The sequence below is a fragment of the Monomorium pharaonis genome, chromosome 2 (genome assembly GCF_013373865.1).
Source record: "Monomorium pharaonis isolate MP-MQ-018 chromosome 2, ASM1337386v2, whole genome shotgun sequence".
NCBI classification, from domain to species: Eukaryota; Metazoa; Arthropoda; class Insecta; order Hymenoptera; family Formicidae; genus Monomorium; species Monomorium pharaonis.
The window spans coordinates 24,454,732-24,475,119 of NC_050468.1; the positions used below are offsets into that span (position 1 = coordinate 24,454,732).

The following is a 20,388-nucleotide window of genomic DNA, read 5'->3' on the forward strand; positions in this document are numbered from 1 at the left end:
AGTTAGAAAGCTTTCACTGATGTCGGTATATTTTTATTCTCTACATGAATCGCGCGAATTATATAAAATTACCTACATTAAAAAAATTACGCTAACAAGAGAATGCATTATAAAATGAGTTCACTGCAGAAAAACACCATATATTTCCTGGAAGAATGAAAAAATATTCCGCAGAATATTATATTTTCTATACATACTTTCTAAATCTTTGCAATATCCACCATATAATACACGTTTATTTTTTTATACATATGTATATGTTTTTAATGGAAATTTATTAATCACAATTTTATGAGAGAATTATAAACTACTTAATTATTAATTATTAACGTGATTGGCTTTACATTCATAAATGTAATTATTTTGTATCAAATATTGCAATATGATTTCGATTTCTAGACAGATAAAAAATTTGAATTACTACAGTAAAAAAGTTAATAAAAAAACAAATTGATTGCTACAGCAAAGTTGTAGCTTAACTTCTTTACTATACCATAAAATCTGCTTAATTATAGATATTAAATTTGCATAGTACACCACATAACTGTGCTGTTTTTTTTTTCGTGTATTCTTTGTTTATTAATTTAATGGAAATGATTTAATATTTTATTTATCTTTTTTTTGTATTCACTTTTTCACTACTGTTAACTTTTCGTCACGACGATCGACATTTGCGATTAGGGTGCGATTTACGAGTAACAACCCCTCACACGTGTTAAGCCCCAACGTTCATCTCCCTGCCACGAGTGTCATTATGGCGACATTAAACTAGCTGGACAATGACAAAGCTTTACGATTTAGTACGTTACGAGCAAACGTGTCGAATTTTCTCTCACAGTTTCGTTTTAATAACCAGAAGATCGATCGATGTCGGCAATAATCTGTGAGACTTATATTATTATATTGTCTATCGCATTTGCTACCTCTTTACGATAGAAATAATTATTCTCGTGGTTATTGTTACTTCGATGTGGCGAGAAGAAAAGGACACGAATGACTTTTTCGCCCTCCATTCGTCCGCTACAGCCGAGAGGAAAAGCAGAATAGAAAAAGAGCGGATTCTCGTGGCCGTCTCGATATTTTATTTCCCTGCGTTTCTCACAATGCCGCGCATTCTCCTCACAATCGCCATGCCCTTCGCTGACTGAGCCTTCGCTTTTTGTTGCTTTCAGGGATTTGCGACCAGTGAGCTTGGAGAAAGGTCAGGAGACCCTCAGGCTCAGGGTCTATGCGTGCTACGCTTGGGGTGGGCCCTTCCTTGTCGCCGGTCTGGCAGCCCTTCTCGACCATCTTCCACCTCAACCGGAGTATACGTTTCTGAGGCCCCGCTTTGGAGAGAAGCAATGTTGGTTCTACGGTAAGTAGTTCTTACTTCCGGAGCCCCTCGTCATTTCTGCGTGAACTATCTTATGGACGCGTGAACTTACCCCCCATCTTCCGTTGCCCTTCTGGCTCTTGTCAAACTATCAGATTTGCCTGTCAGATTTGAATCTCGTGGAATAATATGGAATGATTAAGGGGGCAACCCGTCTACTTAAAGAAAGGGTATATCGAAACGGACCAAAGTGAGAGAAAGTTAGGAACCCGAATTTTCTAAATAACTTCAAGATTTAGTATTAGTTTTAAAAAGATTTATCATTGATTTGGAAAATGCCACGACAAACTGTCGGAATAAAGTAGAGAGTAAATTAATTATTTAATTCTGAAAATACCGACTGCAAAATTTGCACGAAAAGAACGGTGTTAAAAGTACATAAAAGTACTGAAAATAATTTTCTGTTAGATTATAAAATAATTATGTAGAATTCTCACGCTAGTATGTCAAAAGTTTTTCAATAGTTATTTCATAGTTATTTTGTTGGTCCAACAGAATTGTTTTCTGGGTCTATAACGAAATTTTGGAACACTTTAGCAAAATCGTTCTTTCTGTGTATTTTCGCGAAAATGCTGTGACAGAAAGCTTTTAGTTATAGGTCAATGCAAAACGGATGGGTTTATTTCTAACAAAGGATATTAGTTTTCCCTGTCAATAAGCTCACGTTTCGCGACTGGAGCCTCGTCGTTAGCATTGTTAGCAACATGATATGAAACAGGCGGTCGATATATATGTATACGACGAGCTAGCGCACGTCTCGATTAAATAGAGCGATGTGTTTGTTACACGGCTAGCGCAATGATGCAATTGGGGACGATTTGCTTGTCGGACAATAGTCCGAGCTAGATCATTGCTCTAATTAAACTTGGCATCGTACTGTTACATAATCCAGGCTGCCTTTCGACGATACCTCTGTCTACGATAATACGTTATTATACCGAAATGCGCTATTCTTGCAATTCAAAACGATCGGCCCAATGGGAATTATTTACAACCACGTCCGCGTAATTAATAACTGCGATACATTCGTTTCCCTTCAGGCTGGCTCTGCGCTACGGGGAGAAGCCTTTACCGTCCTCGTTACCAATAAATGATTCAGCTCGCGCAAGCCGAATAATCGATCATTCGCTTGGCGATTAATATCAACGGCGGAATGTGCCTCAACTTTGTGAATTAATTTATTTCCATTTATTTCCGTCTGCAATTAAAGTTGATATTAATCACACAGGAAGGCACACGAGATCGCTTATCAGCCGATTTATTAAGATCAGCTATCTTTTATATTATTATAGCGATTAATATTCCTGTTCATTTTATCTCGTTCGTTTCAGTTTAACTTCTCGGATGCAATATGCGCTCCAATTAAATTATTCGTTTGATAACGCTTTAATGAAAAATATGCAGAGCCGGAAATCGACGAAGCAAGGCATTCTCTTTGCAAGAATTTAAACCGTTGTTCGTCCCTTTTTCCCTTTACAGTATTATATAAATTTTAATTTGTCAAAAATCAAATATCAAACATAAGTATCAAACGTAAGTATATTTGGAACTAAAGTCATTTCATAGTAATAAGATATCGATTTGACAGACAATAATAGAGCTTATTATTGAAAGTAATACGTTGCGAGCAGACCGTTATCCCGACAATCCCTTGTGATCCGATTATTCCGCCAATTAATAGAACTGGTCATCCGCGCTCTCGCAGTGCCGATTAAATTGGTTTTGTTAATCGATCGGTCGTGTCGAATTAATTGCTAATGAAGTACCGTCAGCCGGCACCGACACGGCCAACGTTGAAAAATAAAATGATGTCGCAAATGTAATCATTGTTACGCACTCTTAATGAAAGATACTGATTCAACCCTTAAAAAAACTCGATTTTTTTCTCGTTAGAAACCTTATTGTTTTTAAAAATCTTTGTCCTCGCGTCCCCGATTATGCTCCACGAGTAAATAGCTATTGAAAGTATCGGAAAATTGGTGTTTCCGTTCTTTTTTTTTTTGCAGTAAACAAACGGGGGGTTCAAACTGACAGAGGGAATCCGCGGCTCGAAAAACGTCACTTGAATACGCGCGTGTTACATTTGCGCTTTTATGTGAGATACATGTGTAAAGAGTAGTAACGCGAATATATACGGCACCCTCTATTATGCGAGAATACGAGAGATACTCGTATAAATATATATGTATTAATACATCATTAGTACAGTTGAGTGACTGCCACTCGACTCTCGCGCAAGAGGATTACACGCTCCCCGAAATGTTACGTACAAACCTGACGCGTAAGCTTCTCGTGCGTTTTCTCTCCCCGGACAGGCGGGGTACATAATTATTCGCGCGTAACAAATAATCGATTATAATAAGGAACAGAACGGCGCCGCTGCGTCGGCTTCTGGCGCATTGGCGAGCGCGGATACTTCCGTAAGCGGATTACGCGCCCGGCCGAAATATTGTATTTAAGTATGACGTAGGGTACAGTTGAAGATCGATACCCTCGCCCCGAAGCGGGGATTTTTAATACCCCTCCGGATCCCCAATAATAACCGGCGGCCTTCCTGCGGATCTCCCCGCGAATCTCTCGCGGGCCGAAACGGAGATAATAAGGTTCGACGTCGTAACGCGCGGAGTAAGGGGGAAGAGATCTCTATTCAGCGCGTTCGGGCCACAGTTTGTTGTGCTCCGTCGTTTAACGACCCGTTTCCCCACGTAATCCACATCCCGCAATCCCGGCGCGTAACGTTCCACGTCCTAAAGTTCGCTTATAGATGCGCTGCGCGCCGCAAACACGCCACGCGCCCGCCAGTGTATTAATTACTACGCCAGGCTGCGATCTGTGTCCCCCCCCCTCCCCCTCCCTCCCGTTGATTAACGCTCACTTTTTACATCCACAGATCCTCCCCCCTGTCGCGACCAGAGATTGCAATTACAAACAACCCTTGCCGTCGCTCATTCCTCGACCATGATTACCCCCTCTCCCCCCCCCCGCGTGCGTGCGGGGGAGAACCGATTTTTTTTTTGTTTATTGTAGAGAGTATCAAAGAGCCAACGAGAGTGATAATTATCGGCGCCTTCTGATTATACGCGCGATGCGCTAATGGTATTTTGTAAACTGTGCGAATTGCAACGTACAAAATTACAGTAAAACAACAGACGGTAAACGTAAAGCGGTATTCCCATGCGCGATTAACCGAAAACATCGAAATGTTATTATCTGGAAAACAAATATGTATCATACATTTTCCTGTTTCCGAAACATCAATTCGAAAATTTCAAAAAATGCGATTAAACGTATTTGTACGAACGAATCGTAATTCATGTTCAATATTGATAACGCGATCTACTCTTTTTTTTTTTTACTACCTTCTTTTCCAAACAATCCCGCATTTCAATCGGTTCTTCGTAGAGTCTTCCAACATTGTCGTCCCTCAAAATGATGAAACTATCTTAAAATGATGAAAGAGAGGGAGGAAGAGGACACTTTACTTTGTCGAGCTTCAATCCTCTTTCACCGTGCAATCTCACCTCTTCCCTACGAAGGATACCTGGGCGCGTACAAAAGCAGCCACACCTGGCGCGGATAGAGCTGCCCGTTTAGAAATCAGGATAATGGTACCTCGTGGGAAACTACGTCGGGGCCATCGCGAGTTGTTTCCCCTGACACAATGCTCTTCGCGGGAGACGAGGGGCGCCGCCGCAAGCAGGCAGGGCGCGTACCTTTTCCCCCCTTCACCCACGCTATAACGGCACTCCATAACGGCATAGGCCGAGGCGATAGGGTAAAGAGATAAACCTGGCGCCAGCTAGTCCAACCCCGTCGTGCGAAACGGCCGAAACCCTCGTTTCCCTCCTGCCTCGGAGCCAGACTATACGGCTCGTACTAATAGGAATGCGTGTATGCGCGTTTAAATGGGCCCCGGCATTGTCCCCCCCCATTCTGCGTTTATACCCCTTGTTTCTTAACTTGTAGTTCACGTCGTTCGAGACGAACGATAACAGCGGCTTTATGTATAATCGATAATATTAATAAAAAAAGACGTATAAAATGTCTCGAATCAGTCTCTTGCATGATGGAAATGCCTGGGGAATAGCATGCGAGCTATTAGCAATTAGTGATTGAAGCTAAAGATTATAGTGGGTCAATATTTGGTGAACTAAATTTTAGGTATCATCTCTTACTGGTGTATGATTGTGCATATCGTAAAATAATTTTGTCATATGTACGGTTCTTGCTATCAATCTATCTCCGAATTAAATATTTAGACATGTTTCGTATACACTTAGTGGAAGATTTACTCCTTAATTCATTGCGTAATATTTCTGTCTGTGGATGGTAATTTAAGGGGATTAGATGGGCCAAGAAGGTATGTGTTGCGTAAAACATTATAAAGGGGGTCTTATGCTATGTTCGGGCGCTACGCTATATTACTGATTTATGGCAATAAAATCACTTTCACGAAATTAGAATAAGCAACGGGATACCTGTTGGTATATTACTATTGTTACTATTATCAGTTTGATATATAACTATGCCGCCCGAGAATTCAGGGTTCACTCCGATAACCCGGTCGCGGCCAAAGCAAAATTACCATGTGAAATTCATGGAACTCTCCTCGCTTTTCCCGTACCTAATGAATATATATGAGAAAGTATCGACGACTCTAAAAGCTATAGAAAAAAATGGTACTTTTAGAATAATAGTCTATAGTAATTTTTTAAATAAATATTTTATAATTTTATATAAAATATTTATAAGAAAAAAATATATAATGTTACAGAGGGAAAAGTTTGTATTCTAGAAAAAAAATAGTATCGATTATTTTAAATAACAGTATTCATGTGAATATGTTTTATTTCGAGATAGTTTGCATTTGATTTTAATCGTGGCAGTGCCACTGACTGCACATCAAGATCTCCAGACTTAATTCCGTTGGATTTTTTTTTGTTTATGAGATTGAATGAAAAGTGAAGCGTACAGAGAAGAAAAGCGAATAAACTGGATGACCTGTTCGCTCACATAATGGATGCTATTGCCCGCATAAAGGAACGTCACGATGCATTCAGACAAGCAATACGCCACAAGAGTTGAAAAATACATTAATGTAAAGTTTTTTTAGATTTATTATAAACTTTAAAAAATACATCACTTGAAAAATGAATTATTTAAAATAGTACGTAAGTACCTCTTTCTTGGCTCTAATTTTCAACATTTAATCTTGGAAATCGTTCAAAATAGTACACATTGTACATTAACTTTTTACTTAAAATGATCAATGCCCATCACTTCCCAGAATATTAACGATAACGACTTTTTCTCCGAAGACACCCTGTATATCGTAGTAAATAAATCATAAATTAAAAAATGCTCTATATCATATGGATCACATCACCGTGTATATATTCATAAGATTAAATACACATTTGTGCTTCTTAACGCGATTACGGAATGGGAGTCGACAGAGGAGCGAGTATACGAACGATCGTACATAACGATGATTAGAATAATCGAAATGGTAATGAAATGCAGAGGGAATTATCGGATGCTAAAGAGCCGCGAGTGCACCCCGCACAAAACCCGTCCCCAAATCCTTCTTTATTTATCACAGCAATTTCGTTTATTACTCGGCACACAAGTGGACGCAATGAATTGGAAATTCAGGCAAACGCAGGATATATTTTATCGTAATAAAGTTAACCGGATCTTTATTGCGTCTTGTGTCCAAGTTATCGAACGTTACGCGCGCCCCAAGGAAAATACTCGCGTCATTTTGCGATAGCTAAATAAAACAGTTCGGATTGCGTTTCGACCTGAAAAACTAGCCGTGACTAGCACATTGTGCATAAATCGGTGCTACGGCGCGGACAAAAAAATGAAGGGGAGGGGGGAGAAAGAAACGCTGGACGGGCAGAAAAAAAATAAGCGTGAAGGTGGTGCGCGGCGCCGCGCCGCTTCTCACGATTGATTTAGCGCTAACACTTTCGGCGACGAGCTAATCGGATTTGACCGTGCCGGAGGTGCCTCTCGTAAAGTATCGAACGGCACGCGTGGACATAATTCATTTATGTTTGTTACGGGTTGCCATGGGAGTGAGATATAACTCGTGCGAAACAGCTATTGTTGGCGACCGGCCAGATCCGGCAAATATAGACGGGCGCGAGATCTCCCGCGGCCGCAAGATTCGAAAAGCCGGTCCCGCCCCGCGGTTTATCCCCCTTTTTTGCTCGTAAACGCCTTTATCTCCTCCTTTATGGTACATTCTCGCGTATTCTTATACCGGTGTAGTCTTGAGCAAGATGCAGCAAGCTAAAGCTACTATCCTATAGACTGATGGTTTTTACGCGTCAATCGTTCTGTCGAGAATGTAGACCGACGCCGGGATAAATCTTTTATTGCCTGCTAAAGTCTCGAAAGAAAAAGGAAACACATTTCTTCCGTACGTATGTATTATCATTTGAAAAATGACGCTCGCCGTCATATACGCTGAGATATATTTGTTGCGCGTAATACTCTTCTCTCGTCTCCGCCTGCATTGATATGCTAATCTTTGATAAATACGCGTTGTACTTGGGTTGTTTCTTTTACAGAGGATCCAGGCTCGACTTCCTGCGTTCTCTCCGTTTCACTGTAATTCTTTCTCAGTATTCATCGCGGCTCGCGCAATGTCCGGCATGTCTGATGGAAAAACTTTGCCGCAGCAGAGACGTCCTCCGATCCCGTCGCGGGACCGGCTTCGATAAAGTTAGGGAATTTCGGCGTAGCGTCGCCCTCCCATACGTACGTTGCATTTTGAGACGCCCGTCTTGATGAGCAGCCGGATGAGAAAGAGGCCCGGGAAGAAGCCCGGAATACAAGTTCGCTTCTCCGCCATTCGTTTAATATTCCGCGCCTTCCCGGCGGACATCGGGATGCAAGTTAGCTCGGTTATCCGAACAGGACCCGCTACACGATGTTTCGAAAGTTTCGTGACGAGCCGCCAAAGTTTGACGTTGAGCTCTCTCGCGGAGAGCTTTCCGGTTCTCCGACCACCGGCAAGTAAAAACCGCCGCGATTATTCCAACTGGCGGCGGAGGCTCCGAGAATTGCGTAACAATTAGTGAAGAGTTGATTATCCGCAACAACTGAGGCAGATCTTGGCGTGTAAAGAGATTTAAATCCAATTTAAAGGACGGAAACTTTAACAGCTGATACTTGGAGAAATAAATTATATTTACACGCAAATGAATCACAGCACTCGGGGAAAAAAATGTTAATGTTTGACTAAATTTTTCAACTCGATTAAATTTCTTTAGTTCAAGTATTTATTTATTTAGAACTTAAATACATAAAATTCTTGAATTTCAAATCAAAAGTTTATATATTTGACTGAAGTACATACATATTTGAATTAAACAAATTTAATTAAGTTGAAAAATTCAGTCAAATTAATAATTTTTTTCTTGGTGTATTATTATTATTATTGTTGTTACTAATATTAACAGCCTCAGATTTATTAACAACATTATTGCCTCATCTTTTGTGGAGCTATCTGTAATAATTCTATCATTTCGTACATCTGCTTTCATTGCTCGTAGTTTAATAAAGTTATTATTATTAATTTTGCTGCAATTCCATATTCAATCAAAACTCACAGAGCGATTTTGATAAATTAATAGTAATAAGTCAAATAAATTTTTAAATCCCGTAATAAAAATAAAACGTTAGTTAAATCAAATTCAAAGTGTACATTACAAACATCAATGGAATGTCAGGATTTCAGAGTATTGCGATGAAAACGTTCTGATTCACTATATGGGATATATACGTTTTGGCTTGCGAAATAACCAATGATCGCCGATAAAAAGTTACGAAGCTTGAGTAACAGTTATTTCAAACAGCATGAATCTATATTTGGTCATTCGATTTCGCCACAATTCGCTGGCTGCCTGTAATTTTCGCGTTTATTTTATTTCGCTTTATCCGTCATAAACGCCACGCATCGTGTTTACGGTCGTTGTTTATATTTATTAAAGTCACGCGACACTGCTCGTGTTTTTGTATTTGCCTTGTTTAAAAATGCTTTACAAATACAGTAAGGAAAACATTGGGAATTTTGCCTACGTATCACTTTATTGGATCGTTAAGCGTTTAAGGTTCATTGGTCTGGCATGTTCCCACGCATTTAAAAAAATATTCGCCACATTGTTTTATGTGGTACTATTCATTATCAGTATCTACTCATTACCATGAATCGTACGCGAGGTTTTCGATTTTCGCGATAGAATGACTTTTTCGACACGCACGATGATTTAATATTTTCACTACGTGTAATAAAAAATAAATTGTCACATGATTGCCGTTTTTCGATAGATTATTAGATTTATAGATTTTTTACTTTACATAGATATTATTTGTATTATAGAAATAAAATTTTAGATTTTTTTTTTTTTTTCGTTTTCGTGTAATCTAATTGAAGTCAATCAAAAATTGTCACAAAAATTACATTCTCTACAAAAATAAAAATTGAGAATTTAATTTTGTTATATGTAAAAATTTTTAACTTTAGGCATCACTATTCATTGATTTGAATCATTATTGATCCAACCATGTTGTAACAATGGACGAACTAAAAAAAAAAAGTGAAAATGTATACGGTGCACGTGGACTGGCCAGAGTTTATTTTTATAGAGCCATTGTCACATAACCGTAAAATATTCTCTTATATATCGAGCGCAAAATAAAGAGAAACTTACGCGCCCCGGTTAAATCACATTACCTTAAATCACATTAGATTTAATTTCGCGAGCGTGCCGAGCGCCATGACAGATATTCACGCTCGAATTTTTTAGCGGATCGCCTGAAAAATGTAAGATATTACGATGATATTAATGACCCCCTGGTCTTTATATACCGTAGATACCAGCTTTTGCGATAGGAATTTCTCGGGTCATTGCTCCAACACTTTATTTCTGTCGCGAATCTATCGGGCGGAGATCCGCCTCGAGAAAAAAATTTGTTCTCTCGATGCCCGTGATCGATCAATTCGACGTGTAGTGAACTCGCTTCAAATTTTTATCGTAACTTTTACGGGCGCCCTCGAGAAAGTTCTCGAGAAAAATCTTCACTGGGTCAGTCGCAATTTAAAACCTATGCGAAGAGTGTGCGATGCATTGCCACTCGCAAAGCTTTTCAGTTCGTTTAAGGATTTTATTTATGGATTTGTTTGCGAACGCGCGGATGCCTCCCCGTAGCCGATAAGTGGCTACGGGAGGAATCCTCGTGGAAGCCTGTTTCTGGCAGATTGCATCCGTAGTTATGGGGTTGGAAGAGTCGTTGGGACCGGTTGACTGCGAGGGGGCAAATCACCCCGATAAAAGCGACTCGACCGTAGAGAGTTGGCCAGGGGATCTCTGTCATCAAGTTACGGGAAGATGAAAATTGCGGGCTTCGCGTGTGAATCCTGTTTTTTACTGTTGCTTAAAAGTCTTCTGTAATTCCCAGAATTGGATAATAACTAGTTAACAAAGTTAAAAAGAGTTAGTAACTTTTGACTTAATTTTTCATGAGTTAATTTTTAAATTTAATTAGTTGTTTTTTTTTTGAGCACGTAAACTTTAACTTATTAATTTTTTCCTACATTAAAAATTCATCTCTATGTAAAAAAATATATTGCATAAAACAATATTTTTTGTTATTTCATATAAACTTAATGTATGAAAAATATTGAATTTATTCGAAGATCTATATTTTAATTGTTTTGAATAATGCAGCTTTAAAAAATAATAACATTTTTATTTTATATAAAAATAATGCTTTTCAAAATTAACTTTATTATACCAATTTAATTTTAACTTAATTTAGTTATTATAAAATATTAGCTTACTCAATCTTGGTTTCATATCAGTGTTCAATATTTTAATTCAATATTTATAATGGCTTTTTTACATTTTAATTTTAAATAAATGATATTGAAAGTGAATCCTTCAAAGTGAATCATAATCAATTTATTTTAATAATTTTCTGGGGGAGAGAAAGAGAGAATCAAGAGATTTCATACATAAACTGAAAACACAATAATAACATGTAAATTCTACTTTGTACAATGCCGCATAAACTCAATTTATAAGGTCATATGTGATTGCACATATTTTCCATGCATTATTTATACGCTTTGTCATAGAATACAATGTAATCAACAATACAATATAATGTAATCAATCGCTAAATTTTAGGAATATTTCATTTCCGATTATTATACGGAAATGGAATATTATTACATTATTGTTTTCTTTTACGCCGTTTACATGAAATTACAATTTCATCAACGCGCTTTTTTCTCCGAATGAAAATAATCTCGCTTTAATATCGCATATGTATTTCATAAACATATATTACAAAGTGGAATTTGGTATATCCGCGCTATGGCAAGCGATATAGTACGTAAAACAGTGTGAATTCGCACGTATCCGCAAATATCTGGGCTTAACGAACGAACATGATACGCGATACGTGATACGGATGTCTTGAACTTGAAATCCGAGCGTCCGCGCGTACCAGCGTGTGCATATCCCAGGAATTCGGAGAATCGCGCAGCCTTGCACCAAGCATGGAATCGGGGAATCGTTCCGATCCGATCCGACCTCGCGATATTGGGTAAGTGCACCCTCCGCGTGATTTACCATGATTTCTGCTAAACACATTCCGCCCTTTCCCGCGTGCCCGCAATTTCGACGGGATCACGATGGCAGTCGCGTGATCGCCACGCAATACCCTCGTTGTTGTAACCTCGTGCAGAATTTACTACGCTCAATCGCGCGATCGCACGCATTCACCCACCGCCCTTTGTGAATTGGGTGGATTTTCCACTTTTATTTTTGTCCTTCGATTGCGCCGCGCCGGGCCCCGGCTTATCGCATAAAATATAATACAATGTTTCGATGGAGCCTTAATAATTTTGCGAAAAGCAGAATTCTCTCAAAAAATAGGAGGATTTGCAGGTGTGAGAGAGAGAGAGAGAGTTTACAACAGCGACAACGGACAAAGACCCACGATCATTGACGTTGTTGCCGCACTTTCGCAACGCGATTTCAAAGAACTGCGAGTTATTGTACATTCTTGTACAATTGGAAAATTTCTGTTAAATTTAACACATATTGCATGTCCCCAACGGTCCATAGAAATTTTTTTGTTAATTTAACATGTTAAGTATATGTTAAATAACAACATAAATATTATATTTTAACAGAAAAATAAACGTAAACTTTATAATTTGACATAATTTTTATGTAACAATTTACTCAGAAAATTATGTCAAAGTAACACGTATAACATGTTACCTTATAACTTATATCACGAGATCACATCGAGAAATAACTAATTCTATTATATTATACAATAAACTCAACGTTTTTTTCTGTCTAATTTACCAGATAAATTGTCACTGATAATGAGGAACACATTGTGTAAAATTAAAAATACTTTGTTACTTTTTTTACACTTTTTTCAGTTATTCTAATCATTTAACACTTTACTTGAATTAACACAAGAGCAATATGTTTAAGTAACAAGCAAATGTGTTAAATTTCAACATGAACAAAGACCGATTTTAACATAAATACAAAATGTTTGTTTACTGTGGCATACTGTTTAGCATAAATGTGACTAATTTTGAAAACCATCCTAGTGCAAAAAGAACAAATGTATAAATTTCTAGTGCCTCGCAAGAGAACACTATGTTTCGAACAATACTGGAGTGAACATTTTGTTATTTCACATAATTCGCAAAATCATAAAAAAGAACGAAATATTGTAACATCTGTATATTTATTTCGGTTCAATTAAAAATTGCACGAGGATTTAATCTTGCGGCCCCGGGCGATTGTGGGACGAGGGAATAATTACACTCCTTTCGGAAACGGCATGCACGCGCACGCTACAACGAGGAGAGCGAAAAATTTAATCGCTTGAGATATGTGCGGTCGGTTGAGTAAACAACCCACCGCTATTTGCGAAAGGGAGAGAAAATGCGCGTGTGACTTGCTGCAGCAAAGCATTATCGGCCATCGAGCATTATTGGATAACGGAAACAAAGTGCGTCTCGCCCCCTTGGTAATTATCGCTCGCCATCGCGAACGCCGAATTGTGCGCGACGTCATAAATAATTAAGAATAAATGAGAGGCGACGCGTCGCGCATTTGGACGCGAGTTCGCTCGGCGTCGCGACGTCCTCTATTTTCTTTCTGTCATATGACGCGCCGCCCGTCGATACGGACAAGAAAATAAACCATGAGGCGCGCCGTCCGTCGGCGACCCGACACCGGCGCGATTTATTTGTTTGTCATAAATCCGCCCGTCCATTTCCGGGTGCCACACGAAGGCGATTCGCCTTCCGCGTTCCGAGACGCGCCTTTCCCTTCGCGAGGATCTTCTCTAAACGCGGATTCAACGGAATTAGAATTTCGTAATTCCGTAGAGGGAGATTCGCGTGAGTTTTAATTAATTGTAAGCGCGGCCACAGAGCACACATATTATGAAACTATTCGGAATGAATTCCGATCGAAATTGTTATTCATTTATTCCCTAGATTCCTAATGCGTTTTCTAGGGGAAAATGGAATTATTCCGAATTGGAATTCATCCCGAACAGCTTCATAATACGTGCCCCGAATGATTTGCAGCGGATCGAAACGTCGGGAAATCCGGTCAACCGATTCATTTCTGTTACACGAATATCGCAGTATTTTTATAGAGCCAACAGTTTAACGTTTCGCAGGTTCAGTCGATCGCGCGGTTTATTATTGAAATCGTTTGGCTGCAACGCCAGGCATTTCCGCCTATCAAAATCTGGAGTATCGACCTGGTCTTGAGGTCGTCCCGCGGGCGAGAACCGCCATATGATTAATCCAGGTGTAAAGACCGTTTCGTGTCGGTGGGTCGTTAGCGGAACCAAAATAGAAAATCGGCGCTCGTTTCTCGTGGAATACGGATTCTAAGGAACCCGTTACTACTGTGCTCTGTGGCGTTTTCATCGCGTAAACGTCGTCAGCGATATTATTACTTACAGGAATCACCCGTTCACACGCTTTTACACACGAAAATTCGAGGGGGGGGGGAGGGGGCGATAAAATTGTATCGTAATACGCGTTATTTTCACGAACAACGTCAGGACTACATTATCACGACGTAAATATTATTTATAGAAGTTTTTTTATAAAAACCAAACAAGTTCAAAAAGTTAAATTTTCAAGAAACAAACTTCTCATCTTCAAACCTTCATTGTGTAAATTTGGTAATTTTTCTCTAGACATATAACAAGTATAAAAACAAAGTTTTAGGCTTTAATTAATGTACCATTCTGTTAACTTTCTTTTAAAAATCATTAAACTTCTAGATTTTTAAGTGGTTCTTGTAGAAATTTTATATTTATTATCTAATTTTTCTATTTATATTTTCGCTTGATTCTTGCCGAAACAAAATTATTCATTAATATTATTAACGATGTGACGCTATTGATAGAGAATATTTGCTATCATAATCTAGATTTTTTAAAAAATTGATTGTTCCAAAGAAAATTAATTATTCGCTTTCTAATAATTCTCTTTAATTATTCTAACTATATTCTTCTCTTTATTTTAAGCTGTATCGTATTTTTTCTTTAATATTACACTTATAATAAAGTTATTATTTAATGATATTTACTACACTGAGAAAAGTAAGTTATTAATTTAACTAAATTTTTCAACTTAATTAAATATGTTCAATTCAAATATTTATGTACTTCAGTCAAATATATGAAGATTTGATGTAAAATTCAAATATTTTATGTATTTAAGTTAAATAAATTAACAATTAAAGAAATTTAATTGAGTTGAAAAATTTAGTCAAAGTAACAACATTTTTTTCTCAGTGTATACACAGTTGAAAGAAATAATTCATTATAAATCGTCTACCAGCAGAATGTTATATACATAGTTATAAAACAGACTGCGGTTTTTCATCTTCTGTTCGGAATTTTAGATTCGTCTTGTTTGCCTTGCAGGTGACATGGAAATTCTGGCGTACTTCTTTGGTCCCATCGGAGTGCTGTTGGCTGTAAATCTTATGTTTTTCGCAGTAACTGCTCGCGAATTGACGTGCGGTCTCTGGAAAGGCGAATTCGTGAAGAGCACCACCGAGAGGTAAGTAAACATTCTCCTCGTTACAATTTGGGAGAAAAAAGGGAACGGCTAATATATCTTGCTCGTTCATTTTTCAGTACTGTTTCCGTGGAGATAATTTATGGTGTTTCAACTGTTTTAAACGAACACGATACTCATTTGTGTGCTCTATTCATAAATAACGGAGGGGGGAGGGAGGGGGTTAATCAGAGAAATTGTACAAAACACCAATATTTCTTTTTTCCTCTCTTACGGATATCTATTCATTCTTCATGCCCACAAAAGGCTTTTGTACGCTAATAAATAAATTTCTCCGCATCGTAACAATTCGATCTTCTCGTATACAATATACCGCAATAACAATGCTCCTGGCATATTTACGCTCTCTCTTATCAACGGAATAATGAATATACTTTACTTCACAACGCTCGATATTAGTCGAGTGAAATTAATTTAAAAAAGTTACGATGATATTAACCGAAGTAAGAAGATGGAACGGAATAGAGACACGAGATGTCGGGATCAGAGAGAGAGAGACGTAAATTTAATTACGCTCCGCGGACACTGTATCTCTCCGAGTATCCGTGTACGGGTGTTCGAAACTACCCGATTTATCGATGGATTAACGAAGGATCGTCCCGCAGTTTGGTCGGATTAATCGAGAGACAGCGCGGACTCGGGTCCAACCAGCTGATGGTCCCCCCTAAATCCAGCAGAATAGCACTGCCAGCCAAGCTCCCGAGGCGTTCTCTCGCCAATCTTGCGGCGTGAGGGGGTTTGGCTTTCCACGGTGAAAATAATAACGTTTTGTTCCTCTCCGGGCGCAGCTTCTCCTCTCGAGATCGAGAGATAGAGAGAAAGAGAAATTCTCGTGAACACATGTTGCGCGCTCGTCACGCGGGATATCGGCCGGCCGGCCTGTTCGTTCCTCTTTGTCTCGCGCAAACGTTTACCTTTGCACCCGACCCTGTGAGACTTGACGAATATTCGCCTCTCGTTTTTCTGCACTTTTCGGGGAATGGAAGTTAAAGAGACCGGTGACCTCGTGAGGCAGATAAACTCGTTCGCGTGCGAATCGGAGGATCTTCTTATCTCCGATCCGGCCGATTCGTCCCGCAGAGTCTCTGATTAATCGATTCAATTGAACGGCCAATTTGTGCGATCTATTTAGAGGTCGAGGTGAAACGATACTTGGACGTCTGCGCGAGGCGGAGTTTTGTGTCGCGCAAAAGTGAAAAGCGGACGAAGAGAACTTGGCTTTAGAACACGCGAAAATTTTAAACCTATATTAACATTTGCGCACGGCGCGCGGAAACCTCCCATATATAATTCGAGTTTAAATAAGCGAAGGCGCGCGCGGCAAACAAAGACGTACGAGCATTAAAGACTCGAAGACTCAACACATCGTAAGCCCGTATATTGGTATCGGGCGAACGTTCGACGTTGCTCGTTGCAACGCGGCGAACGAGAGAAAAAGATCGTCTCGCAATATCCCGGAATGAATGCCGGGGGATATTTCGGCGGAAGACGAAAAGCTCGTTGCCCCCGTGATTTGCCCTTTCGCGAGAGGAAAACGCGGGCGTGAACGGAGCGCACCGATAACGGCGCACGCGCGCGCGAGAGTATCGACGGCTCCCGCCAATATCTCTAGGAATATCCCGGAATTGTGCCAACAGCCGCGTTTACGGGTCCGTTTTCTCGACGCAACGATAATAAACGCGACGTTGCGTGCGGGGCAGCCCGTGGAGGGCAGGAACGCCCGACCGTTTCGGCGGCTGCGAAACGACATACTCTCGTCTCGGGGAAACGACCAAGTTTTATTGGCCCGGGCGAAACGCCCGAGTCAATCCCGCGTTTTTCGCGGGAATGCGGGACTTTATTTTCAACGCCGAAGGACGGCGCCCGGGCGTCGTTGAACGTCAAGGATAACCGGTCGCGCGAAAACGAAGGGACACATGCGTGGCGAAAGCTAAGGAAAACTCCTCGACGGAGTCCGTTTCCGACCGACCTCAAATTTTCATACGTTGGATTCTAATGCGCGGAGAAAATTTTTTTGATAAAAGTTACTACGGTAATTAAGCAATAAACGCGGACCAAGGAAAGAATTATAAATATTTTTACCATGTTTTTCATCAAATTGCCTTATGGTATAAATCTCTGAAATTTCTTCTTACGATGAAACTTTCTCCGTATATGCGAGCATACCCGTGATTACTACGAATCTTCTTTTTTTATTTGGTGCGTATAAAAACCTTAATAGAATTTTAATTCCATGTTTCTTTACCCGCGATGTGTAATTTATCTTGGGCAAATACGCAGGCATGCGCGCTATCACACAGCATCAAAAACGCTATGACGTTCAAACGTCAAGATATTTCTCCGTGTTTTCGTTTTTACGGCGAAAGGTATTTGACACCTCGTACTTTCCGATTTGCACAGGCGGACGGATTCTTTTTATAGAGCGCAGACTTCGCGCGCGGGGGAGGTTTATTTTATTACCTTCCAGCCGACTGATATCAGGAAATCGTTATTTTCCATTCGCTCGACGTCCCTTCGATCCGCTTACATCCTCTCGCTCTATTCGAGATTGATATTGACGATCCCAATTCGCGATTTCGACGACGCTATTTGCCCGTCGTACACGAACACAATACGGCCATTGTTGGCAAAGGAAACGGAATAGCATATGCAGATTTCGCCTCATCCCAAGCTTGTTCTGTACCTTCGACGAACGGATTTCGTTCATCGCGCATGTTTGCATAGTTTTCCGGAACACCCCGACGTGGATAAATTATCTTGCAAAAACTTGCGAACATCGTGCATCGATGATGTTGAAAATAGTTTTTTTTTTTTCTCAACGCCAAGATATATTGCAATGATTTTTTTATCATCGGAGAAGAATAAGATAAATATCAATATCAATGCCTCAAAACATTTTACGACTGAAATACGCGGAGTTATGTTGTTTTTTTGTTATTTTATGTTATATTTAGGTTTAAAGCTTGGAGATGCTCCGGTGAAGCAGTAATCCTAGCTCGACGCGAATACACATATCTCAAAATTAGAATAGATAAATATGCTCATAAACATCGAAATAAATGTCAGGGTTTCTCAAAGATTCTCCTACGTTCTGGACGCAACAAATAAACTGCTTGTTATAATACTCCTCCTACGTTCATTGAATATAGCGCCACGAATATGTGATTACTTCAATGCAAATTAGGTATAGCAAACACATTAAAAGTGATCGATTAATGGAACGTAGCAGCAGCTATCTTTGGAGTGACAATATTTGTCGTGGATACAATGAGAAAAAAATGAAATTGCAACCACAGCAAACATTATCTGGATGTGAAACATTAACTGAGATAGATAAGCAAATATTGTGCATATATTTTACACTTAATTAATTTAAATGACAGACAGAATTTATATCTGAATTCTTAGTGAAACGTAGGAAGAAAGTTTTTCTGCCGCATATCCATATTTTATAGGATTTAAATTTTCCAGCAGATATTGCTAAAATGTTGCTGCTACAAATTCTATGTGTAACAATTAATATTCTGTAAAACAAAAATTAGCGACAAATTTTGATTGTAACACCTAAAATTCTACCTACATTAGCAAAACTTTTTAGTATACGACAGAATACGCAGAAAAAAATTAATATAAAGTTAACAATTGTCTCATATGAGAAAGAATATAAAATTTCCTTTAAAGAATTTAATAATCTTAAATTTCAAGCAAGTATTACATCTTTATTTCATTATTATAATAGTTATCTAAAAAGTACAATATATGTGAGTGTTTTGATTGATAATAACAGTATTAAAAGATTCTAATGCTGCAATTCTAAATAGAAACTAAAGACTCGTAAGACTCATTGCGCAGCTTTTTTACAACATAGAAAACCTGCGGATCTAACGATTCTGTTCAGAATCGTAGCGTAATATTTCATTTAAAGATATTATTTTTTTATCCAATATTTTTCTCTTAATTCAATGAAAATTATTACTGAATACCGAGAATATATTTTTTTTTTTATGAAAAAATTAGACAAAGTTCTTTATGTAAACAAGTCATGTCGCGTTCACAGATTCTTTAAAGATTTTATAGTCTCGCTTACACATGAGACAATGATTGTTGATTCGAGACTAATTTCTTCCTCTGTGTATACATCTGCGAGAAAAACTCACGCGAAAAAGACATTTTAAAACGTCCCACGTCGCTGCCCACGCCGGCCGACCGGATAATTTCGGTGTGGCGCCAAGTAACGTACGGACGTCGTCACGTCCGATTTGACGTTTGCCAGCGGGCGGGAAGAGTCGAAGCTCGAGGTATCCTCTGACAAAAGGTGGCACGGCGATGGCGGTGGGGCATAAACGGCGGTATGAAACACAACGCGATAGCCATCGGGAGAACGTGGAGTGCCAGTCCGCGACGAGTGCGGATCCCCCAAGTCCGATGCGCTCTCTCTCTCTCCGGTGTCTCTCCTCCGTCGCCGCCACCCTTTCTCCTCTCTCGCGGTCGCGCAAAGTGGAGATCTGTGTTTCCTCGGTTCCTCACCTCCGAGCTGAGATAGCGGATTTTCACGGGCAAAAAATATTTTACACACCCTAGCCTCTCCGCACACGTCCGAGAACGCGCGCGACGCGTATATCTCTGTACTCGCGACCGCGCGAGAATAGTTTCCGTAGGAACAGTTTTAGAGAAAGAAAGAGAGAGAGAGAGAAAGAGAATCGTATAAATATACTTATATAGACAGTATATTTCCGCGATACCTGCCTCCGCGCGTCTGTCTCCCGTAAGCCGGCACTTCGTGGCTTCGCACGCTTAAATCGCGGAAAGAGGGATTCTCTCGCGTTATATCGTACCTTTACGTTTT

At 39.4% G+C, this 20,388-nt stretch overlaps 1 protein-coding gene across 1 annotated transcript in view; it reads left to right on the top strand.

The window, feature by feature from the left end:
- The window catches only part of LOC105828909 (probable G-protein coupled receptor Mth-like 1), a 143,526-nt gene that overhangs the window by 115,241 nt on the left and 7,897 nt on the right, over positions 1-20,388 (top strand). The window contains exons 5-6 of the mRNA XM_036282474.1: positions 1,173-1,357; positions 15,386-15,524. Of these exons, the coding sequence (XP_036138367.1) occupies positions 1,173-1,357; positions 15,386-15,524 (324 nt within the window). The remainder of the gene's footprint in view (positions 1-1,172; positions 1,358-15,385; positions 15,525-20,388) is intronic.